The sequence below is a fragment of the Protopterus annectens genome, chromosome 13.part0 (genome assembly GCF_019279795.1).
Source record: "Protopterus annectens isolate FY-2018-M chromosome 13.part0, PAN1.0, whole genome shotgun sequence".
NCBI classification, from domain to species: Eukaryota; Metazoa; Chordata; order Ceratodontiformes; family Protopteridae; genus Protopterus; species Protopterus annectens.
This window is the reverse complement of record NC_056747.1, coordinates 202,227,135-202,253,263: the sequence shown is the minus strand read 5'-3', so window position 1 is coordinate 202,253,263 and position 26,129 is coordinate 202,227,135. Positions and strand designations below refer to the sequence as shown.

At 42.4% G+C, this 26,129-nt stretch overlaps 1 protein-coding gene across 1 annotated transcript; it reads right to left on the bottom strand.

Moving 5' to 3' along the window:
• Positions 1-2,940: 2,940 nt before the first annotated feature.
• OAZ1 (ornithine decarboxylase antizyme 1) lies at positions 2,941-26,097 on the bottom strand. The gene is given in 6 exon segments (XM_044090775.1): positions 2,941-3,412; positions 7,481-7,566; positions 7,819-7,991; positions 10,049-10,135; positions 10,137-10,194; positions 25,918-26,097. Coding segments are annotated over 6 exon segments (651 nt in total). The 5' UTR covers positions 26,034-26,097; the 3' UTR covers positions 2,941-3,281.
• Between the last annotated feature and the right edge of the window lie 32 nt (positions 26,098-26,129).

The following is a 26,129-nucleotide window of genomic DNA, read 5'->3' as shown; positions in this document are numbered from 1 at the left end:
AGGCCTGTCCATAGTCTACGGATCGCCGCCAGTGCTGGCGTCCACGAGCTGTGGATGAACCAGCTCCAGAGGCCCAGTAGATTCTGACTGAGGGGCAATCATTTTCTAAATCTGTGGTAGTCAGGGGCTGCGTAGGCACCTCACCGAATACCGAAGATCCAGCGGCAGGCATAACAGAGACCTCTGTATCTGGCCTAGGCCTAGGTTGCCTGTCTTTGTCCTTGCGTTTTTTTAAACATAGCAGTAGTTGGAGGTTCCGACGACATAATGTAGCTGAATTTTCTGCCAAAATAATGTCGGGCGGTGTCAGCCCAACGCTTAGTGTGTTTATTGAACATAGTGCAAAACAGACAACCGGAAACGTCGTAGTCTGGGCCTAGGCAAGGAATACAATAAGAATGAAAATCCTTATGAGGTATTTGCTTCCCACAAGAAATACAATTATTAGTTTTTACCAAAGGGGAGGACACTGCACTTTTTGGCATTGAGCTTGAGGCCATGACTGACACCAGGCATCTGTCTCAGCGAGGCCCTTTTGTAGGATGCCTACATCATTTGGAAACTTAGCTCCTAGTTTGCATCAGTGAACTTCATTAGCCAGAGGCCTTCTGCGTTTGGTATCTACTTCTCTGAAGTACAGGCTAACAAGAGAGGTCCCAGGATGGAACCCTGTGGTACTCCACTTGTCATTGCTTTGAGGTCGGATTTGGAGTCTGCAACTTTTAGTGTGGGTTCTGTCTGTGAGCCAGTTGGCAACCCATCTTGTGACACAGGAATTTATGTGAGATTGGCTACAAGTCCAGAATGGGGGATGGTGTTGACAGCCTTGGCAAGGTCAAGATAGGCTGTGTGAACCACCTTACCCTCATCTATGGCTTTGGTGACAGCCTCAAAGAAGTTGATCAGGTTCAGGAGTCATGATCCACCTTTCACAAACCTGAACTGGGGGGATCCAGAGTTTGGAGGTTACCAATGTCTGTTTAGGAGTTCCATGATCTGCTCCATGGCCTTGCAGACCAGGCTAGTCAGGCTAATAGGTGGATAGTTTCCAGGATCAGTGGTGGCACCCACTTTGTGGAGTGGGATAGCTGTTGCTGTGTGCCACTCAGTGGGCACAAAGCCTGATGTGAGGCTATTGAACATGGTGCTTAAGTGGGGAGCCAGGTTTGTTCTGAAGTTAGTGTAAAATGCAGCCTGGGATGTTGTGTTTTTGGCACGAGTGCGCAGCTTTTACCTGCATGGTTGTGATTAAAGTTAGCACTGAACCTGCAGGATGTTGGCAATATCAGTTGGTTCTGTAATTTGTGCCTTTGTGCTGTAACTCAGAGCAGATCTGGGTGTTGCCATAGAGATTGACATAGCTACAGAATGCTTTGTGGTGGTCCTTAAGAGTTGATACACTAGTAGTTTTCCCAGTTAATGGTGGGGTAGTCTCCTTAGGGTTTGGTTGAACCCCAATATTTCCAGTACATCAAGAAGAGCGGGACTCCAGGGGCAAGGTGGGGGATCTGTAGCAAGCTACAATTGCAGTTTTGGCCAGAGTTAGTTGCACTTTGATAACCTTGGATGCATTATGCTGAGCAACTAGCCTGGAGATGTGGATATCCTTAATGATAGCCACAGAGCAGTAGAAAGTCCAAAGGACAAGGCAGAGAACTGAAAATGCCAGGAAACCACAGAAAAAACTTCCTGCAGTTGGGGTGTATGAGAATGTAGGTATGCATATTTGATATCCAAGGTGGCTAAGAAGGCTTGTGGAGCAAGAGTGAACAGGGTTTGAAAACATATGGAAGGTGGGGACCCTCAGAAAAGGTGTTGAGATGAGCCAATCCTCTGGGCATTAGGAACATTCTGGAGTAGAAACCTCTTCCTTTTTGGTCTAACTTCTTGAATGGTTCCTAGACTCTATGTCAAGTACCAACTCTGGAAAGGGCAGCAGTTCCTCTGGAAGAGGGGTGCCCCTGAAGCAAAGCAGGGAATCCCATAGCAGAATGTATCCTTTCTGAATGACAGATGAGAGGTGCTGCAAAAGTGGAATGCAAGTGGGGTGGTTAGGGCAGTCCTAAGGAAGCCAGCTTGTCTGGAAAGGGATGCTTCTGAACTGGAGTTGCAGGGGCAGCCCTGGACTGCAGAGGACAACCGCCCCATTATGTTTTAGGTGGGGGGGTTCAGGAGTGCTAAATTACATAAAGCAGTTTTTACTGGGCAATTTTGCTGAAATTTAGGCACTAGAGACAAAGGTGTTTCAATTCTTGTAACCCCTTTCCCTTAGCTTAGATTTAATGTTAAAGGCTGGAGTCTTACCCAGGAGATATGGGACTGCATCACAAAATTCAGTGAAAGGGAAATGCACTGATTAATAAGCATAGAAACCAGTAACAGATTACTAAATTCCAAACAGTAAAACATGATGGGCAAAACTGATTGCTAGTTCTACTGCACTGTTAGTTGCAGTTCTGTAGCTGGTACCAACAATAAACTCTAACTACACGAGTTAATTTCAAGTACATGCTTTGTATTTTGCAGGAATCAATAGAAAGACAGTGAAGACATCCAAAACATTTATAGTCCCCACATTTAGTCCCAAGCCACAAGCATCAACTTTTAGATTCATGCATTGTACATCATGAAACCACATCACTAACTTGTAGTTAGTTTCTGGTGTAAACCTCCACTTCAGGTGTGCACAATGCTGTAATGCAGAACACTTCCTCCTAAACTCTCAAACGTGAGCCTGAGCTCATCTAAAGAGTATTGCAAGGAATGAAAATGAGAAACATCTCCTACAATCTGCACAAGGAAAATTAAACTTTGGATGAAAAATGGCCTGAAAATACAAGACCAAAACCAAGATTAGCAGCCAAAATCTAAAAAGCATCGCATTAAGAAAGCAAAATAAAGCCAATAAGATGCAAATAAAAATTGAAAACTAATCACCTATTAAATCAATAAAATATAAACTTTTATTTAGAATTGAAGCAAGAAATGCATCACATAACACCATATCAAAAGGAATACACTGCTAATCTAGAGTAAGAACTTTATTAGCACACAATCACAACATGCAATCAAGTAAAGATACATTTGAAGTTTTAACATCCCACTATCCCACCAATATAAGCTGCTGCTCAGTATCGCAGAAAAACATCTGCTCACTATGAACAGCTGCTTATACTGGGATACTGAAAGCAAAGATGTACAATTTAAACACCTTCAACGTTGAAATAACTTCTGCAAGCCCATCTATACAGATGACAAAAACTCAAATTGCAAACATTCTTCTAATCTTCCTCAGACGAATCTCGTTCAAGTGTGTAGGCCATGAAGCAAGCATCTGGTCTTTTGGGGACAAGGGGATGGCCAGGTTTCACAATCTCAAAGCCCAGGAAGCTGAACGTCCTTAGTAATGCAGCTGTAAAACAAAGCGCCAACATTGTCAACACACCTCAAATCCCTCTGAGCAGTAGTAATTCAGACTCAATTTCACCCTTTAAAGGGAATGACCACTCAAGCTAAACTGTAGAATGAAAAATAGTTCACTGTTGCAAAGTGATTTCCTATTTTTTTGGGTACCACACTATAAAGCAATGATGGCATGTGTACACACTAAGCATTCCTGCTACCACTATTAAAAACACACAAAAGAACACAATCATAGAAAGTCAAACAGTACCTCAGAGACTAGCCAGGCTTTGTCTCAAAGCCTCAATATATCCAAGTAGACAGTGATGTGATCAAATATCAAAGTTAAACTTCAGAGAACTGGGTGAAACAGCTTTTAGTTACAAGAGACCATTAAAGGAAAACATCCCCTTAAGGCTGCACTGTGTCCTGAAATACATCTCTTGCGAGAGTCAGTATGGGTGGTTTTGATTTTGATACGAGAATAGAACTGACCATCTCGGCTGTAATCAACCCTAATGAATGGTTCTTAAGCAGAGAGTAAGATCTTCCTCACCTCTTGTGCAACTGGGTGGTACATATGACAGTAGCAGACTTTGTTTCGGGGGAGTCAAGCCTCTCCTGTCCCGATTACCCAAGTCATATGGGAATCAAAGTAAAGACTGCCTCCAAAGGCAGTAAGATGGACAGCCCTTCAGGGAATGATGGGTTGGCTATTTCAAAAGACCAATGATAGCCCAGATTGTGCCCCCAATGCCTCAGCCTGCATCTGCCCAGATCAACCCCGTCAGATAAGTCAAACTGTCAACATCCCTGACTTCCAGGACCAGAGGAAAAGGGGTGCCTACTCTGATCTGCTGTGCCTCAAGCTTTACACAGAAAGCATTGTGCCATCCTGTTCACACAATTTTTCATCACTGGACCACGTGCTAACTTGTCAAAGGGGGAAATAAAGGACTCATGGGTCAAAGTAAACAACCAGGCCTGGCACCTCATCGCCACACTGGCTGCCCTCACCACCATCTGACATTTTTTGCACGAATCAAAAGACTATGGGTGCCTATACAGGGGGCATGACAGAAGGGAACCAAAGATTTGTTAGGGTGTCAAGATACAGGGGGCATGACAGAAGGGAACCAAAGATTTGTTAGGGTGTCAAGATAAGACTATCCATAAGCAGTGGTTAACACTGTTGCCTCACAGCAAGAGGTCCTCCTCCAGTTCTTATAATCTGCTGGGGTGCCTTCTGTGCAGAGTCTGCATTTCCTCCCTACATTCACATGGGTTCCTCTAGGTACTCGTTTCCTCCTACACTCCAAAGAAACTTCTGGAGCACCTCTCCCCTGGCCTCTGCTGAATAGCTTTCCCAGTCAAATGTTAAGGGAAGCTTGGCCAGACTGGGGGTCTGGTACAATTTCCCCACCAATTAAAGCTCTGTTGGAATAAGGTCAGAGATGAACTCTACATGGATGGGTAGCCTATTCTATATGGACATCCATTTGGACAAGTCTCTCCAGCATGTTCTGCTTATGTCACAAAGTGGAGATCCCTTTTGATGCAGTTTTGCATATCTGCAACAGATCAGGGCTGGTCTGAGGAAGCCCTGTAAGCTAGGAAGATATCCCATCTCAAAAGCTTGGAGGCTAAATTCAGAACTTTAAGCTATCATAGGACAAGATATTCAGGCCTTGTGTTCTCCTGGTGAGAAGCCTGTGTGTATTCCCGTGTATTCCAGCTGATGCAAGTGTCCGGTTAGATGCATGCTGTTAGGTGGCTCTGGAGACCTTTGCGATCTAGGAGGTTTAAGCACCTTAGCATAATATGGCTAGGAATGTAGTATGGTATTCCTGACAACCTTGTTTGTATGCAACAAGATGTGTACTTAACTGGTTGTCTAAGAACATGAAAATTAGTCTCAGTATACACAAATCTACATTCTGGAAATTGCATACGTTGTCTGATCCTATAGTAGGGTCTGTTTAAGATTAAGCATTGGGTTTCAACTTGGATCTCCCAGGACAGTTTATGGGGTTCAAGGCAAGGTGTCATTTCTAGGGCAGGATAGTTATTCCACTTGCAAGTTGGCTGTTCTAAGCTTAATTCCACCCATACTGTTAAACCCATACTGTTAAAAATGTTTCAGAAACTACCAAAATTTACATTTATTATCTAGGCATTTGCTACTCCGCAGATCATCGCTAACAGTTGCTGCTCAATGGGCAGCTCTGGAGCAAACTTGCCCAATTCACAGCAGACAAATACTTGAAAACTATGCCCTCCACCTGATTGGAGTTAAGTAAGCCCAGAAAAGCTTGGCTAAACACCTACAATATGGACAAAATTTTACTATAAAAGCAGCACAACTGCAGATCTAAATCCCCAGTTAATTTGTCCTCTGCAAGGTTATCTACAGCAGAGAGCTACAAAAGACAGAGGGAGAAAGGTTCATTCAACTCTTGGGTTCAGATCTGATCCTCAAGAGATCAGACTAGTGCTTCTACTAGCTCATGGATCAATGAAATCCCTTTAGCTTTTCCCATAATGCCCCAGATCTTTTTTACCACCCCTTGTATCTGTAGAATATTTCAAAGACTAGGGAACAGACCTCCCTTCAGCATATGTGATCGTTCCAAAAAGGAAGAGGGTTGGTGGACAGCTAATCAATGAAAATGGACAGCAGATGGAATTTTGTATCCAAAAAAGATTTTTTTCTAATATCTTTAGTTATATGCAGTTATATGCAAGTAACTGTCTACAAACATCCAATAGATGTAGCATGCTCCTTTATTTGAAAATTTTGGAAAAACTGGTAGGTTGATAGTAACATTAGATTCTGACACCATCTTAGAAGAGTTGGTCCTCAAGGAAGCCATGTAAAAATCTAAGGAGGCTTCGAAAACAAACCTGTCATTTAAAAACCCTTCCAGCAGAGGGTTCCCCAATTTAAATGTTTCAGTTCTGTCTTAACTGCAGGTTCAAATGGCAACTGGGTTACAGTTTAAGACATTTACATTCCAAGGGAGAGTAGGATCTTTGATGGCCTAAGTACCTACACATCTGCCCTAGGGCATTTATAAGCCTAGCCAGAAAGTTGGCTTACGCCTTCCTTTTAGACTGGATTCCTGAGCCTCTGTCCAGCAGGGCCATAGAAGTGATCCCACGAGTAAATTTAGGATTATAGGTTCATAGGTAGGTACTAGAAAGCTCTTTCCAGTTGTGAGAATCAAACCTTGCACCTTGTGGTTGAAAGACATACACCTTACCCACTGTACCACTGTCCTTTCAGGTAAGGAGCAAAGTTCCTCTTACAAAAACTAAAGTTTGAAGATGCGAAATAAAATGTAAACATGAAAGTTGGAAGATGCCAGCTAATTGCACTAAGTTCTGGAATTTCTAGCATCAATCTTGAGACAGGAGCAGAGAACGGGTCTAACAGTTTTTGTTGCGCCCAAAATACAAATCTTTTCCATTTGCTCTTGTAAAGTTTCCTGGTGGAAGTTTTGTGGGACGATAAGGATATGACTGAGGAAGAGCCTGGGCTGTCCAACAGAAGTGGAGAAACCACAATCAACTTTAAGACTCCAGTCTGAAAGACTAGATCTGGAATAGGATACAAGATCCAAGGGGGGGTTTACAAAAAAAAAAGTGTCAAGACAAAAGCCACCAAGAAACACTACAGAAGACTACTAGACTTAAAACTGGGATATAAACCTGCTGAAGCAACTGTTAGTCAAGCAGCTAAACCTTAGTTTGTGGACAGCCTAGTACAGGAAATTGGACATATGCAAACTGACAGATGACCAGTCCTGTTCCAAGAAAACAGAACAGGGACAATGAATGTTGAAAAAACTGGTGTCCAAATGATGGCATAGCAAGTAAAATCCAGCATCCAAAGACTGCCAATGCAGAGCACAAAATGTGCAAAATGTTCAAATTTACTTAAGCAATGCATGTTGAAATGGACTACTCTGCAAAAGAACTCAACTTTTGCAACAGATTTAGTCATACACATCACATTTTCCTTGCAAGACTGTTTAGATGGAGTTGAAAGTTTTCTACAGATTACATCTCAACATACCTCTGTCGTCTCTTGTCTTAAGGAAACAGATGAAGACATGGTCTACCTGAAGCTGTTCTTCAGCAAATTCAAGGAGAACTGCAAAACTGAAAAACACAAAAATTACACCCCAAGAAATGTGATGTTGTTATATAAATGCAATCTACAGTCACCCTATTTAAGCCACACTGAACATTTACAAAACCATGAAAGTGCAAACTCTCCAGCAACAGTGCAGTACAGCATTTGATTCAACCTTAAACTTGCCTCTAAAGCTACAAAACTGACTGCAACTAGTGGCCAGCCACAAACTACACATGCTAACTTGCCCAACATCTTTAGTTTAGATTTTACCATACCTGTCTTTGCTTCCTTCTGGGAGGGCTCCACCTGGTATTTCAATGTAGATGTTGTTGTTGTTTAGCACTGCTCGCCAACTGATCTGCTTGGAGTCAGTAATTCTTGTTTGGACATTAAGTAGTTTTGTCCTAGTATTTGTTGCAGACTCCTCTGTAACAATCAGTCGATCATCCTAGAAAGGATCACATTACATCAGATGTAGTTCCAAAAGCTGTACCAGTGTTTTATTACACAGAATACAAATGAGAAAGCCATAGCAATTTTAAGTTGTTACACACTCAAAATTACTTTTATTCACATTACCACAGTACCCTTGAGAATTACTGAGACTTCCACTGGCAGCCAAATCTAAACATTATGCTCCTTTCCATCTCAAAATGGGATAGTTTTGCTGATTAAATTTCCTTACAGAAAACATGTATTATTTACTATAATTGTGCTGAAGTAGTAAATTCCAAAGTCAGTGAAGCTAGGAGTGCACTCTCCTCACCCAGGATTAGACTGGTTTTGGAGACTGCTCAGTTGAATCATTAAGTGGAAGTACCTGGTAGAGATCTGGAAAAAAAAGTATCCAAAAAGCTGGTTTTCTTATGTGAAAACTGCTTGACCAATTAGCCTTTCGTACTGTGATATGTACATTTGTGTTAAAAAGTATTACAACAATCAAGAATGTTGCACAAATTCTGCAATCCTTTCAGTGAAAAGGCATACCATGCTAGTGTGCCTTAAAAAAAGGCAACTCTAGCCTAACATACAAGCACATAATCAAAGATTCGAGTTTACCAGTAGAGGCTCATTTTAGTGAAAGGATACTTGAAACCCTTACAGAAGGGTGTACATCTACTTCAAAAATGGTCTGTTCCCCTTCAAAGGGGCACAGATACTAAACCACAGAAAGGTTAGCTCCACAAAACTCAGCAGTTTTCCTAAATTTTATCCAATACAGATTGACCTGGGTACAAAATTATCTGGTTAAGGGGAAGTCAACCTTACTTGCACAAAATTTACATCTGGTATGAAGTCTAGATATATTTTTAGAAGGGCCAGAGAAAGCTGGCTCAACAAAGCCTTCAGTTTAGGGTTCCAAGTGGCTTTGTCCATCTCTAGATGGACAGCTGCAGATTTTGTAAAGCTATTGAGGAATAGACACTAACATTTGGCATGTTTACCAAGTGGAAGAACTCTGGCCCCATGCAAGTCCCCCCCCCTCCCATAGTTTTTGGGGACAAATAACCACTACCAAAGGCCTCATTTAAAGGCGAGCACCGACACCAATACTAACGAAACTAAACAGTTTTGAACTACAGTCAAGATAAAGCGGAGAGAATGCTGCACACTCCAAAACAGGAGGGGGAACTATAACCACCCATGACAGTCTTGCATGTAAACTCCAATTCCAGACAATGTCTGCACCAACATGCCTGTGGTTATAATCTCCTACACGAGTCATCAGGGCTGTGGCAACCCCCCTTACAAAGGGAACTGCCCAATAACCATAAGACTTTTGGCCACAAACACTGCAAGCCATATGGAAAAGTTGTTCAGACTCCTAGACCAAGTTTTATTAGTCATGACTCCACTGGAAAGGTTTGCCAATTGTTTCATAGTTACTTTAATGTAACTGATCAGTGCTGAAACCACAACTGATGCAAACCCTCAGGTTTTAGGGTAGTAACTTAGGGGGAAACAATGTTAAGGTTACCCCTCATATTAGATTCCCCACAGGTTCACTGGCTTCTGTACTAGACAGTGAGACAAGTGATGTTTTGTGGGCCTGTCCTCTCTGGTGGATATTTTACCAGACAAGGACCCAGTAAACTCCACCATATGGCCCGAACAGCACTAAAGGCAAAGCAGAGGATGCATACAGTGTTCTTAGCAGAAAAGGGCAGACATGGGAACCCCTAACTTGAGCCGAGGAAAATTGTCTAAACTTGGATACGGTCAGTCTAGATATTTTACTTGGCTTTGTGCACCCAAAGAAAGCTCATGGCAGTCCTGTCCACAACTAGTCACTTAACATGAGATATATATATATATATATACATATATACACACACACACACACACACACACACACACACACACACACAACCAACATTGTCCACAAATTTAAATAAGTAATCAAATTCAAAGAAACATACTTAGAATAAAATACATGCTGAGCAATATATGCAACCAACATTGTCCACAAATTCAAATGAGTAATGAAATTTGAAACATACTTACAGAATAAAATAAATTAGCTGAAAGATTGTGATCCCAATGACTATTCCCTCGCCCACCTGGGATCTTCAGGGGTGGGTGAGGGGCATCAGGAGCACGACCGAGGCCCCGTACCCAGGTTACTACAGCAACTGAAGGAGATCCTGGAACTAGAAAACAAAAGCTGTGTAAGTTTCACAAATCTAAAGAATTTCACTACAGACATGAGTATTTTAACCAGTTTTCCATTTTTTAACTCAAAACTGTAGGCAATGCAGGAAAATAATCCAGACATCAGCTTAGTGCCTTCATCTACTTTTAATTCAACTGGACTTCAGAAACAGTCACCCATCACACAAGCCCATAAATACAAAATTTCAAGTCACATGATAGCAAGCCATTCAAAGGCACATTTCAATATAAACCACATTAATACAAAGATGCTAATGCTAAAGGCAGTATAACCATAGCTTAGTAAACTTTGGTATAAAAAATACTAATTTAAAGATTATAAAAACTAAACACAAAGTTGCAAGGTCTTTGTGCTTTCGTTGACCTAGGGGGTCATCAGCCACCAATAAAATTTGCCAAAGACTTTCATGACATTCTAAAGTAATCTTAAATTACCACTAAACAAAATGGCATCTACTTGCTCCAAAACATAAGAAATTTTCTTTAAATCCACACAACTGAGTGTCTGGCTAGCGCATTAGAAGAGTCTTTAGCCAAGGTATGTTCATAAACCCCACTAAATAAAGCTCTGTTTTTTCCTACATAAAAATATTTACAAGAATTAGCCAGCCAGCCACATAAACCACATTTAGTGTGTCACAAGTATAACACCCCTTAGCCCAAAAAGTGTTTAAATTTGATAGATGAACTCATAATAAATCTACATTGTCTACACTGTTGACATTGTCCACATGGGCAAGTGCCTGGGCTGTCAACTTTTGACTTATGATCTCAGCAGTTACCTTCAAGAATGGATTTCAACTTTTGTACGTGAACAATGTTACCCAAAATTTTAACTAAATCTGGATTAGAATGTACCTTATATGTCCATTTCATCAGATATTGGAATACCAACCACTTCAATTCACTATTTTGTCTTGTGCAGCCCTACAAATTACCATAGCTGCAGACTCAATACCTTCACTACCCAAAATGTGAAGTGCTATAAGCCCCAAAACCTCAGAAATGTTATCCAACCAAATGGAGTCTTAACCCCTCTGTTGAAAAAAAGAATTTCCTGATCTAATTAAACAAATTGTCACTAGTTAAATGACAAATGTATAAATTGCCCCTTAACTACCACATGCTTCATGCAACTAGGATGTAAACCATGTGTAAATACAGATTCACAAATGTAGATTTCCTATAAATCTGACAAAATCCAGGTTAGAGTATATTTTCAAATGGATATCTGGTAAACAAGTTAGTTGAATTGTTCAAATCACAATTAAATGTAGAAAAGGACTCCATATCACCCCTCCACAAAAATTAAATCAATGTAACGTCTATAAAAACGACTTTTCAGCCATGGCATGTGTGGCAAGAGGTTGCAATTCCCACATGGCCATGGCTAAATTAGCAAATGAAGGGGCTACTAGTGACCCCATGGCCACACCTGTGGTTTGTTGAAACAAAAAAGTAATGTCTTACCATAACGTTCCATCTGTACTGTTGAGGGTATCTGTTCCGACCTCAGAACAGAGCCATTTTCCAAGCTCGCATCAGCTTTAAACTAGAGCTAAACTATTACCCAATCCCCCCCCCCTACCTCAGACTGAGTTTGCAAGTCGAACAAGGTAGAGGCTTCCTCTGGTCTGGAGGCCAAATCCAATTTGTAATGATTGAAGGTATGAGGCACAGCCCAAGTTGCAGCTGTACAGATAGTCATGCAAAGAACCTCTGGCACGGAAAGCAGAAGTTTCAACAGACCTTGGGTGAGCTTTCATGGTAGTAGACAATGAGATATTACATTGTGTATAAATGTCACAGTCCTTCAACCATCTAGCTAGTGAACTTACAGCAAATCCTAATCTAGGTCCAGAAGAGGCCAAAAATAGCTGGTCAGATTTTATGAAAGGACCTAGTCCTGTTTAAGTAGAAACAGATTTGCCTGTGGATATCTAGGGTATGTAGGCAATGCTCTCCTCTGAATGATTTGGGAAAGAAAACTGGCAATTCAATGGTTTGATTAATGGACATTTCAGAGATCACTTTTGGCAGAAATGGATTAGCTCAGACACTATGAAAAATCTTCTTGGATACATAAAGCTTGAAGCTCAGAAATACATCTGGCCGAAGTAACGGCGACCAAAAACAAGTTTTTTCCATGACAAACGCTTGAGGTCGCAAGAACAGGCTGGTTCGAAAGGTGGCATCGTCAGCTTGTAGAACTAATAAATCCCATGGTTGAAAAGGTTCTCTAAAAAGTGGCTTCAGATGATTCACACCTTTTATGAAGGTCTTGCACAATTGTGGTTTATAAGAGGAATCTTGGACACCCTCATGAAAATTCGAAATTGCAGCCAAATGAACTCTAATGGTAGAGGCAGACAGACCCAATTGGAAAAGGTCAGCCCAGAGAGTCTAGTATTATCGACACTGGTGCTGAGAAGGGATCTACTTGTTTTAACTTTCAGAAGACCAGAGGGCTAATCGTGGACTAGAGCGTCCCATGGCAAAGAGGTCGCAGCAAGGATGGCCTCAGCGGTGGAAGATCTTGGCCGCTACCAAGGGATTCAGGGGCCACTCATGAGGTTGAAGAATGCACCTGCTGAGTGTCTGCCATCACATTTAAACTCCTGGAAATGTGTGTTGCTAGAAGAAAACTGTTGGTAGCCATCGCCCATTGCCATATCCTAATGGCCCCTCGATAAAGGGGGGCAAGATCTGGTTCCACCTTATTTGATGCACCAGACCACCGCCATGTTGTCAGGGGATGGAATGCTTGCAACGCCAGAAGCACCGCCCTCAGCTCTAGAACATTTATATACAGGTGGGCCTCTAGTTCAGACCAAGTGCCTTGGTGACATAGCCCCCCCCCACCCAATCAGGGAGTCATCCGTGATCACTGTGGCCTTGTGTTGCTGGGGGGAAAAAAGGGCAAGACCATTGTGACATTGTGTCATCCACCAATTTAAATCCTGTTTGTGCCTGTGGGTTACTTGAAACATGGCTGAAAGGGATACCACAGGTAAGCAGTAGCCATTGTAGAAGCCTCATGTGAAATCTGGCCAGGGGGACAATGATGATAGAGGCTGCCATGGAACTTAACAGCTGTAGAACCGAGTGAGCCATGGATTTCTCTTTTGAAAGGATTGGAATCCATTAAATTCTGTGCTCTGGAATGGCAGCTCTGCAGTTCTTGTGTCCAAGTTAACCATTATGAATTCTGTCGACAGATGGGGTGAGATTAGATTTTTGCCAGTTCATGGTTATGCCTAGCCTTTGTGCACAGTGAGGAGAGTATGCCAGAGCTTCTTCCAATAGATGTCTGGTGGGGGTGGAAATGAGCTAGTAGTCTAGGTATGGAAACACCTGGAATCCTTGAAGTCGCAAGTGAGCTGTGACAAGTCCGCAGAGCAGTACTCTGAACTGGTAGTGACTGGCTCCAGCACAGAAGCGCAGAAATCTTCTTGGCCTGTCCACTTTTATGTGGTAGTACGCATCTTGATCTATAGAGCACATCCAATAGTGTTTTTCCAAAAGCATTAGGATAGACTAATTTTACCATCTGGAATTTTTGTACTCAAACGTGATAAACACACAGATCCAAAATTGGCCTCCAGTCCACTGTTTTCTTTAGCACCAAAAAAGGTGCAGAGTAGAATCCGGATCCTATCTGGTCTGGAGGACTATTTGGATGACTCTTTAGCAGCTTTTCTCTCTAATGCTGCTTCTTCCTTTTGACTGGGAAGAACATCGGGAAGGTTTTTTGAAGGGACAGGACAAAGATCGAAGGAGATATGATAACCTCTGGTTATAATCCTTTGTACCCAAGAATCGGTGGTGATGGTTAGCCAGGCAGAAAGGTACTAGGAGAAACGTCCCCCAACCACCTCCAGAGGAAAGGAGTTGGGCCGCTCTTCAGGAGCGCTGGTAGGATTGGCCAGGGAAAGAATCCCTGGAACCCTGGTTACGCAGACCCCTCTGCCCCGAAAGGAAAATCTTCCCCGAGTTTCCCCTCTGCCTCTAGGGGAGAACTCAGCCTGTGTCACACAGAAAGGACCCCGAGATTTCTTGAACCATATCGTCCCACTTTTGGTTTCAGGAGAAAGCACGTTGAGGGGAAGAACAGACACCTATGGCAGAAAGGGTCTTACCGTCCTGTTCACATCTGGCCAGTGTACTTTTAACTTTGGGTCCAAACAACGAGGGCTCAATGGGAGCATTAAGAAAGGAAGCCTTAAAGGGTTCTGTGAAATTGCACAAGTGCATCCATGCGTGTAGTTTAAGACCGCAGCTGAACCTGCTGCTGCTCCTGATGCGCGAGATCAGTCGCATAGAGGTGTTAGATACTGACTCAATGGTAGCCAGCTGAGAGGCCACTGTCACAGACCTCAGACACTGCACCAGCCAAGGTTTGAGAGCTCCGAAATCAGATCCCTTTGAAGCCATATAATTCAGGGACCTAAGGTTGCTGATGCAAAGGTGCACTTCCCTATCCAGGACCCGGGACTCTGTTAGGTGGATGGACAGTCTGGCTTTCTTCTGCCAGATCCTTTTTTGTTGCGGCTGCCACCACCAAAGCATCCACAGAAGACCTTTTGAGCAATGGGGATCCGTAGCAGGAGGGGACAAAAATCTTATCTGGCCTCTGGGGAATAGCTTTGATGGTGTCAGGAGCCTTCCAAGCATGCTGCATGATAAGCCGGACAAGTTAATCAGCAGTTGGAGTAACCCAGGTGGTAGTGGTCCAGGTGCAAGAGGCCTGCAGGAACACAGATTCCTCCAAGGTCGGATTAGAGGACTGCCGGTACCCTCTTTCAAGATTTTGAGGATATCACCAAAGGATCTCAGAGGGTGACCAAGGGGATCCTTCCCCCATCAAAATCTGCAGAGTCCATGTGCTTTCTCGCATGAATTTTTCCGGTGAACTTCCTGAGCGAGAGAAGCTGGGGAAGACTCTGGAAAAGTGGTTTCCTGTGGGAATATGTCCAGAGGTCCTTGCACCTGGTGTCCGCTCAGTGCGACTTGTGAAACGAGTGTACCATAGGAGGGCAGAGGGATAGACAGTCCAGTATCGCCAGCAGCAGCGAAAGCCTTCTCCATCAGTTGGAAGGCTGGTCCACCTGAAGAGTGAATGTCTAGGACAAGGGTCACCCCGCCCCTAAGTGGCTCAGCCTGCCGACTCGGAGTAACCCTAGATGGCTGGGGAGCAGCAAACTATGCGTGTCACAACTGATATCCTTGGTCGTAGCAAAACAGTACCACGACATTTAGTACACTGACTTTCGAACCACTTTCCTGTTGAATGTCACATCAAGTGACACGAAAGTAGGAAAATATTCCCAATGAACCAGAGACAAAAGTTCCAACAAATGACAAATCACAAAAAAATATAGACTTTTGTACAACAAGATTTAAACTGTAGTCTAACCAAACAGATATGGATTCTGTCTTAGAAAAGCTGGCTGACACTATTGGCCGAGGAGGATGTTCTATGTGCACTTTAGGTATGCCAAATAGTGTCGCCAGTTTAGGGAACTTTACCTGCAAAAAACTGTAGTTAGAATGATCTGTGCTCTGACTGAATAAAGAATAATGTTTGCATTAATAAAACTCCGGGGTAACAAACCTTATAACATGCCTTATCCCCAATCTCAAAAGGGAACACCCCCCCCCCCAATATGTCCTCACCCACAATTCACAATTTTTGGCCTATTCTTTCAAGGCTGTTAACCCATCGAGTGGGAGATCCTGCACAGCTGAATGCAGAGTACACCAACATCCTAAATTGTTAATTTATGTGAATTTTAAATCCACGATGAGTCCAGACGTATTAACAGTGTTAGCAGGAATAAACTAAAAACCACACTTCAAAACAGTATAAAGTACGTTACCGAGATTCAAAACAAGTCTAATTATTTTGACCATTCTGCCCCCCCTTTGTTGATTTGGCTTTTGACCATTTTGGGGTATTCTTGTTCCCTGCACAGTCCACTAAAAAAGGACCTGGGACATTATTGGAAGCGTTCGAAGGAATAACTGTATCCCTAGTCCCTGTATTGTTTTGTCCAACACCAGAAACAGAAAATTAATAATCACAAGATGTATTGATAGAAGTTGTATTAACAGCAGTGTTCGCCAGATTCTGATCAACTCTTGTCAGGACCACCTTTAAAAGATTTTTACAGGGTAGGCTGTGTTGGCAGCATATGCTGCAAGGTCCCTCTTCAATTTACATTGCTTTCGATTAACAGAAGCAATATGCCTACTAACTTTAGCAGGAATACCATGGTAAAGTAGAAAACTTCAGATGTTCTAACTTTAATCAAACGTCTCCATTTCAGCCTTCAGTTTTTCTAATTCAGGCTTAGTGTTGCACCAACATAGGCATAAAAACAAGCCCATTACTACTGAAGAGCTCAACCAATTGTTTATACAATGGATCACCATGCTAAACAATTACGAAATTTAGAAAACCAAGCCTAAAGTCGGCTTTTCCCGGTTAGGGGTTGCCACAGCTGAACTCTGGTCCGACAATGATTGGCAGTAGATTTTTATGGTACCGAGTTGCCAGCCCGACGCCCAACCTTCAGCAAAGGCACGCCCATTCACGCATGTCTTTCAGAGGCCACTTGACTGCAGGGAGGACATGCAGACTCCATACAGAAGGCACTCCAGTCAAGAACTGAACAGGAGAACCTCTTGCTGTGGGGCAACAATGCTAGAGCTGTACTACCGTGGCTTAGAAATCCAAGCCTAAAGAACAGCCCAAATGAATATTCTCTTCAAAGTAGAAAATGTAACTGTAAAGAAAGTCTTAATGGCTAACTTTTCCAATGAAAACACATCCAAACAGTCAGCGTCTGATGCACTTACTTGTAAATTAGAAGAAACACTTGCTAAATCACTGAAAGGATTGGAACCTTAAAAAAAGTCACGTAACAATTACAATCTCTGACATTAGTGGAAAAACTAGAATGTCAAGTCAGAAGATCCTTGTGAAGGAGTTGTAGTTAGAATGCTGAAATATCATGTGACCTCTGCTCGCCTCTCGTTCCCAAGGCAATGAGAAAAATCTTCAATGGCCCCAAGATGCTAGTGCTAAAGGCAGTATAATCATACCTGGGCAAACATACTTCAGTATAAAAATACTTACAAATGTTATAAAAATTAAATACAAATAAAGTCTTTGTGCTTACAAAAAGCATTTATAATTCTACGTATATATGTATTAGTTTTCCATTTTGAGTTTCGTTTCTTTTATTTTAAAGATAACATTCACATGCTAAACTATCCTTAAGATGATTTTTACCACTAACAGAGCAACATCTAGACAAATGCTTCCATGACATTAAAACCAGAGTCAGGATGAGTACAACATCCCCTTTTCAAACACTAGAAAAATTAAGTTAGAATGGCATGATAGTTCCCGTCACTGCTTTCAGTTCCCAATCACTGAGAAAAAAAATAAGATTACGTTGGTTTGAGGTGGAGTTTGTTTACTTTTTATGATCTTGTCAAAACACCTCTTAACTGTGCAACTCTATTCACTCTGCAGAGAGTGAGCAGAAAATCAATACACTTGGCAAGTATGCAGAGAGAATAAAACCACAAGACTGCTTCCATTACTTTTTGAAATGTTTTCAAAAACGCAGCAAGTGGCAGTCATGCATAGCATCACTTAGCATTTAGACATCCACACAAAAATATGAAACCAACAGAAAAACTTTGTTTTAGTTTTGCATTGCTCATATGCTTTCTTGCAAGTGAGGTCATAACATAAAGTCCACTTTTCTTAGAGGATAAAAAGCACAGGTGAAACTAAAACAGCACTGTTTTGAGTACAACTGCAATTAGAGATGGAATTTGACCAAGACCACTGAAACTTCTTGTAAACATCCCTTCCCCAACCCTCACAGCCAAAGCTGGCACATGCTCAGAAAGCTAGACTGAAAATGTAAACAAAGACCAGAATCAAAAAAAAGTTTGAGACTGCCCCTTTAAGACAGCACGTTGTACCAAGCCTCAAAACTGCTGAGGTAAGAATACAAAATGGTGCCACCCAGAAAGTCTGCATAATCAGCACCAGAGCTGTAACATACAGATACAAACTAGAACCTTAAGACCAATGAACACCTAAGAGTGCTTGTGAGAGCAACTTTCAAATAATTATAAATAACTAGAAGGGAATGGGGATTTAAGAAAGAGGTTTCATGTCTCACCCAGACATATGAAACTGTAGCAAGTACAAAATGAAACTGCGTATGTTAGTAAATCTGACTGGCAGAGTACAAAAATTAAAGCTGAATGCAGACTGGAAGAGGTCCAGCAATGCCCAGCAAACAAGGCAGAGTAAAACAGGACTTCTAAAATTCAGGCTGAACAGCAACTCCCAAGATGCTGCTTCGAGGGCAATAAGTTTCCAAAACAGCCAAATTATTCTTGTTAACCTGGTAAAGTGAACTGGTTAATCATTTTCAATTAGTCCAAGATCAGTGCATAGTAGGCTGGATAGCCATTTTCGGACAAACCAAGTGCAACGCACAGTGAGAATAATCAAATGCAGACAAAGTTAAAATTCCAGATTCCTACCAAGGAACCCTCCGATGAAGTACTTGAAATGTTGTTGCCTCCCTAAATAAAATGTTCTGAAAGAATTTCTAAATGAAAGGCATTGCCAAGGCCAATTAAGCAAGGCTTGACTAGATTACTTTGCAAGTTCTCTAAAAGATCCATCACTCACATAAGCAAAGAACTGCCAGATTCACTCCAGCACAGCCTCCTAGTAACCCACACAGGTTGCGTGTACTGAAGTGGGGTTTATGCTGCAACAAAAATGACTGCTACTCTGTAACCCTCATGCTACATGAGGGTCAGTCTGCAGCCAAATTTTCGCATAAAACTTTATACGAGGACTTTTCCCCAAGACCCAAACCATACCCAATGCTTGTACACCAGGGATCTATTAACTATTTAGAAATTATTACAGATAAAGGGTGAAGCAAAACTGGTAGCAGAAAGAAGTCAAACAGCAGCTTAGGTTTGTTAAGATGACAGGAACAAGCACGACTATCCCAAGGTAGAAGGAAGCATGGAAGTAATTACCTGCCATCCTTCAGAAGGAGCCAGTGATGCAAATACACTTCCCGGTGGTACACACTTGCATACACCAATGGGCAACTTGCAGATCTGACTTAGTTTTTTTAACCAGCACAAGCCATGAATCTGCTCAAGTTGAGCACATAGCCAAACTGCCAATCACAATTTTAGTTCAGTCTTGCATTACAACTTTTCTTGGGTGGCGAAAGCCAGGGCACATTTTTGGTTAGGCTTATATAGGCCCTAGGGCCAATAGCCTAGTACCTATGAACCTATTATCATGCTGAAAAACTAAAACAGTTAAAAGCCAAAAAGACCCCCCCCCCCCCACACAGATTTTGCAAATCTTCATTAACCTTAGAGCACTTGCATAAGCATACCTTTTACAAAAACTTGCCAAGTTCTTGCTGTGCTGAGCTTCCAAATCACTTTGGCCGGAAAAAGGTCCTTTTAACACAGGGTCACTAGTACACTTGGTGTGTTAGCTCAGACATCCTCACACTCTACACTAGTCACTCAGTCATTTTATCAACAATCAGATGTTTAACATGAATACTTTTCATATACTTGATCCAACATAGTGGTTTTAGCAGCTCTCACCCGGGGTGGGTACTCCCCTGAGTCAGGTTAAGGCTCAGTCCACCCTACTCCAAAAATTGTGCTACTAGTAAAACTGGACTAGGACCAAGTATGCATCCTTCAACCTGCCTCTGTCCAGATTTGATGTCACACTTATCCCACATCAATAAGTCAAATAGAAGTTAATACGGTAATTTCCAAGAAACGCATGAATATCCACCTGCCACTGGTGGATATCCACAAAAGTGGATCTGTCACAATCACAGCACTGCTTAAACTTGAACAATGTTAATAGGAGCTCATGAAGATAAAAATTTCAGCACAACATGCAAGCCACCTGTATGGCAACCAGACTGCTGCCACATTCATTCTTGCGTCACTACATTTGCACATTCTTCCTATAGTTTTGCTAATCTAAGCTGTATGCTGCACACACGTTCTTTTGAGACTGAACTTGCTGCAGCGCCATCTTGACAGATGCCAAAAAAACTACTTTCACAGTTCTATAGCAGCTCTGGCAAGCATGTCAGCCATTTTAGGTTCACAACTAAATACCAGGCTTTTTATTTAAAAATGAGAAACCAAGCACTTTGCTGGGTAGCCCAAGGAAAACTGCCTTTTACAGTCTTGGTGAGAAAGTTTCTCAAGCTGGAACAGGTCACTGTTGAGGGCCCAAAAAAGCTTTCCTGAATCTAGAAATACTTCAGTCTAGCAAGGAACTAGGACTTTCTAAATACATTGCAAACCAAGCGAGACCCGGCACCATCATACACTACCACACAGTGGGGGTAAACCATTGGCGGTTACAGATGCAAAAACTTCAGTAGACAAATTCTCCCTTAGTAGCAGTATGTGATCCGGCTGAGAAGTCCTTGTTCAGAGACTGCCTCAGCTGTGTTTTTTGCCCCTTAAAACGGTAAATCAAGAATAGTTTGTACCATTTAGAGAATCTCCACTAGCACTGACCCTATACAGCACCCAGATTACATCACCCACTTCCATTCTCTCTCCCCACACTGAAAACAGAATTTAACTACCAGCCAATATACTCAGCATTCCTCCTTGCCTCTCTGGCTTTGTCTCCAAACCATCCAACATGGGCTGACCCTCTAATATACTTATTCCTAATCCTGTCCACCCCTGCCACACCCAGTGCAAATCTTAACATCTAACTCTTGCCACATCCAGCTCTAACTCCTGCCTTTTTTGTCAATACCACAGTTTCCAACCCATATAACATAGCTGGTCTCACTACCCTTGTGTAGACATTCCCCTCCCCTTTTACTGGTACTCTTCTGTCACAAATCACTCCTGACTTCACCCACTCTATCATGCCTGGACTCTTTCACCTCTCTTCCACTCACCATTACTCTGAACTATTGATCAAGTATTTAAACACACCACCACCTCTACTCCTTGCATTCTCACCATTCCTCTATCTTCCTTCTTATTCACACATATATTCAGTCTTAGTCCTGCTGACATTCATTCCTCTTCTCTCTAGAGCATACCTCCATCTCTCCATGGTCTCCTCCACCTGTTCCCTACTCTCACTGCAGATCAAAATGTCATCTGCAAACATAGTCCACAGGGACTCCTGTCTGGTCTCATCTGTCAACATGTCCATCACCAGTGCAAACAAGAAAGGGCTCAGAGCTTATCTTATATGTAAATCCCATCTCCAACTTAAACGCATCAGTCACTCCCACCGCAGACCTCAATCGCTGTCACACTACCCGCATGCATATCCTGTACCATTCTTACTTCTGACACTCCCGACTTCCTCATACAATACCACAACTCTCTAGGCACCCTGTCACACGCTTTCTCAAAGTCTACAAAAAACACAATGCAAATCCTTCTGACCTTCGCTGCACTTCAACACTCAGAGCAAACACTGCATCTGTAGTGCTGTTTCCCAGCATGAAACCATACCGCTGATCACTAATCATGTCCCTTCTTAACCTAGCTTCCACTATTCTTTCCCATAACTTCATACTATGACTGATCATCTTACACAGAATATTTACATTGTTTATTTGAACCCACTATACTTTAGTGGGTTGGGTCAGACTTTAGGGATACCAGAGATTACTTGTAGACCAGGTGGCAGCCCAGGTTGCATTTTAATTGGTCTAAAACAAGAGTTAGCAACCCATTGGGTACTCCAACCTCAGTCCAAGTACTAGTTTTATCCCTGAATGGGAAACAGCCAACTTGTCATCCCCCCTTCATAAAGGGAACAGCAACAGACCATGGGAACTACAAACCCATAAGCTTAAGCCTCATCTGTAAGGCCATGGAATGAATTATTCCTCTACACAAGTGGGGCGTCCACTGACCCAAGCAATTACAGGCCCATCAGCCTAACTAGCCTGATCTGCAGGGCCATGGAACGCATCACAGACCTAAACAAGGATACTGGCAACCTAACACCACATTTGGTTTTGTCAGAGGGACAGAATGGCTGTTAAACTTGGTCGACTTCTTTTGAAACAAGTCACCAAAACCATGGACAAGGGGAAGGTGCACACAGCCTCCCTTGACCTAGCCAAACTATTCCTCACTCAGGCATAATAGATACTCTCCCAGCTACGCAGCAACCTGTATGTTACCAGATGGGTAGCTAACTGGCTCACTGAGAACCCAGTCAAATTAGGGGAAGCCACGTCTAAGCCATAATGAGCGGTGTACCCCAAGATCAGTCTTGGGGCCTCTGTTTGGTATATACTTTTCTAAGATGCAAGACATAAAAAAACCAGTGGTCTGTGGCTGACCCAAGTATGCAGATGACTGCAAGTTGGGTGCAGTCTTAAATTTCCCCTACTGATGTGAACATCCTACAAGAGGGTCTTACCCAAACTAGTGACTGGTGCCAGAAGCATGGCCTCAAACTGACTGCCAATTATCCCGCTTGGGGAAAAGGTCATCCCCACTAATTACTACATTAACATACTGAGCATGCAACCAGTCGTGACGGACTTGGGCACCCTTGATAGCAACCTGACGTTTGACCACCACGTTGCCTCCATTGTACAGGCGGCTTTCTACATGGCCCACTTCATAAAGGAGTTATTTCATCCAGAAACAAGATCACGACATCCCTGCACTCCTCCCTTATACACATTTAGTAAAATGCTCCATTCGGCATGTACTTTGCCAAGCACATGCAGCAGCTAGAGAGACCACAGAGGCTCCTGACCAGGAAAACCCAGGGTTTCAGGCCAAAATATTATGACCCGTGTCTGGCATAAAAGGCCATCTCTTCTAACCCAGCCTTAACTGAGTTGCTGCACAAGACAAACTCCACCCGCAAGGCCTTAACCTGGTCTGCAACATTAAGATTCGTCCCAAAAACTCATGTCTGTGTAGTATGTCAGAGTACACCTCTAGCCCTCTTAAGAGGAGCCTGGATGACCAGATAGGAAACAAAAAACTATACAGATCCCACCTGTGTCCCTGCTGGACAGGGGAAACAGGTGCAGACAGAGAACATTGGCAAAATTCTTTGCTAGGCTTATAAGGGCCTCCAGGGCAATAGCCTAGTATCATCCTATGAACCTAAACAGGTGATCGCCAAACACTTGGACAGTTTGAGAGTCATGCCAGTCAAACCTGGTGGATTAAAAAAAAAAAACTGTCACCACAGCCACAGGCAAATCTGTGCAAACATACACTGACTTACCAAGGCCTTAGACAATCCCACATTCGGCATCACTGAAAGTATCCCAGTTGAATATCCACCCCTTGTCAGTGGTTTAACTGACTAACTGATCACACTCAAAGTCGGGGAGTTTACCTCAACCAGATCTGTCACAGTGGGGTTCCACAAGGGTCAGTGCTGGGCCTCCTACTGTCTGGCATATACTTCTCAGAAGTACAGACCAACACAGGGGGCTGTGGCCAAGTTTGGTGACAACTGCAAAGTAGGTGCAATCACTGTATCCCCAAATTATGTCAATATACTTTGAAGGGCCTTTACAAAATCAGTGACTGGTGCCAAAATTAACTCAAAATCATATTTTAAAAATACATCATACTCTGATAAAAACAATATCCTTACAGACTATTAAATACTCTTAACAACTGAGACTTAGGAACACAAATTGAGTATAGCCAAAACTTTGACCACCCATGTGTCTACTGTGGTAAGGAAGGAATCCTACATAGCACACACCTCACTAGCAAAAGCACTTAAGACAGAAAGAAAACATCCATGTACTCAAGTCCTCAGAGCCTTGTAACCAAGGAAAGTATCCGTTTCCAGCACATACACTGACAAGACTGAAGTCACTGTACTCCGTACAGATATGAAGACTTGTGCCTGGCCCACAAAGCAATCTCATATCCAAACCGAAAGGAAATGCTACACATCCACAAGTCAAATGGGACAAGGGTCAACTGCTCCAGGAACCTTAACTTGGCCTAAAACATACAGGACCTGCTTGAGACAGAAATCAGAGATTGCTACTCCTCTGGGACAGACTACAAATTCACATAGAACAAAGCCCATATACAACCATGCTTAAGCAGTCTGGATGACTAGATGGGAAACCACAAATTCCTGCCAGGGATTTCACATTTAGCCCTCTTGGATACGAGGAATCATTGCCAAGATCAAGTTTAGGCAGGATCCTTTACAGTGAATTTCTCTAGTATTTCATTGGGTACACATGGCAAGGCTTTTAGACACCCATGAAAACTTAAGCCAGCAGCTCCCAAGTCTCCTAAACACCCACAAGCCTCCTAAACTTCCAGTACGTGTTGAGCAGTTGGCCTTACCAAATTCCTTTAAATAAGGACAACTGGTAGAATATACAAACGTTTTTCCAGGAGTGACAGGTATGGCATTTCCTGGAAAAAGAAGATGCAGTACAAAACAGAGTGAACAAACTAGCATGAGCTCTGTGGCCTTTCAAGACACCCATGACATATAAACAAACAGGTTGAAACAAGAGACTATACCGGTCCAAAATTAAATTGCCACTGGTATTCAGCAGGGAGAGCTAATGCAAATATTAGCTCACACATTCTTCAAAACAAAACAATGGTCAGGAATGTCGTGGCCCAAACGAGGAAAGGTAGCAAAAAAGCTGCATCACTGACAGAATTTGACAATACTAGTGAATTTACACAAGCAACTGAGAGACTAATGTCAAGCATACAGACAAACCAGACTTAACAGAAGTACTCAATAATCCATCAATATCAGGAAGGACAGACTTATAACAGCACGTTACTAGCACGCTGACATCACAAAATTACACGAAGTCACCCTACACTTTAAATACCTACAAACACGCAAGATTCCAAAATACACAAACACCTCTCAACCACAAGAAATCTTGTCAAAGCCATATACAACGGGTACAAGATGCTGAAAAATAGGGACATTTTTAAATATTACTCAAAGTTCACAGAACATGTTTTCCACTGCAGTGAATTTTATAAGAGAGTCTAAAACTCAAGTGTTCATCATTTTCTAAGTTCGATTAGAAATTATTTGCTAGAAAACCAACTTTTGGAGAACCAGGTTAAAAATGTGAAGCAACACCTGGACAGACTACAAAAACGACAGCGAAAGGGATAGACGAACGTTATACCTCAAGATAATACTGCCTCATCCAGAGGAGTTTCTTCCGGCAAAATTACTACTTCCGCCATCAAGATGCAAATTACCACTCGCGTGCCACGCAGCTTCTCTCTCCGCCTCCCGTTACCTAGAACTTTCTAGAAACCGGCCCTTACGCTAATGAGATACAAACGAAAAATATCTTACGTCGTACGCGCCATCACGCTATAAGAATGGTTGTCTCCACCTAGCCATCCAGAGCTAGTCATGCGCTGGCGCACTTCCTGATATCAACGGAATCCCCTCCCCCATTCTACAGCAGGCCTCACGGATCAATTATGTAAAAGGCTGTCAAAAACAATTTGACACTTCACTGTGTAATCGAATATTTTTAGGTGTTACAACATTTTGTCATCTAAAAATGTGATAAGTAGGTCTTCATTTCACATTCTTTTAATTAACTCACCTTTCACTACTTGTACAGTTGATACTCATGATGGGCATTACTATACTTTTATTTCCTTCTTTTTCTCTTGCAAAACAATGACTATTCAATATCCTTTGGAGGGAGGACTTCACCATCCGGACTCCCGGTCCTACAATCAAGCTCGTTTTCTCTTTTAAAATGGCGCATTATGCGCCCTGTAGCGGAGCCTTAAATAATCTATTTAGTGGAAC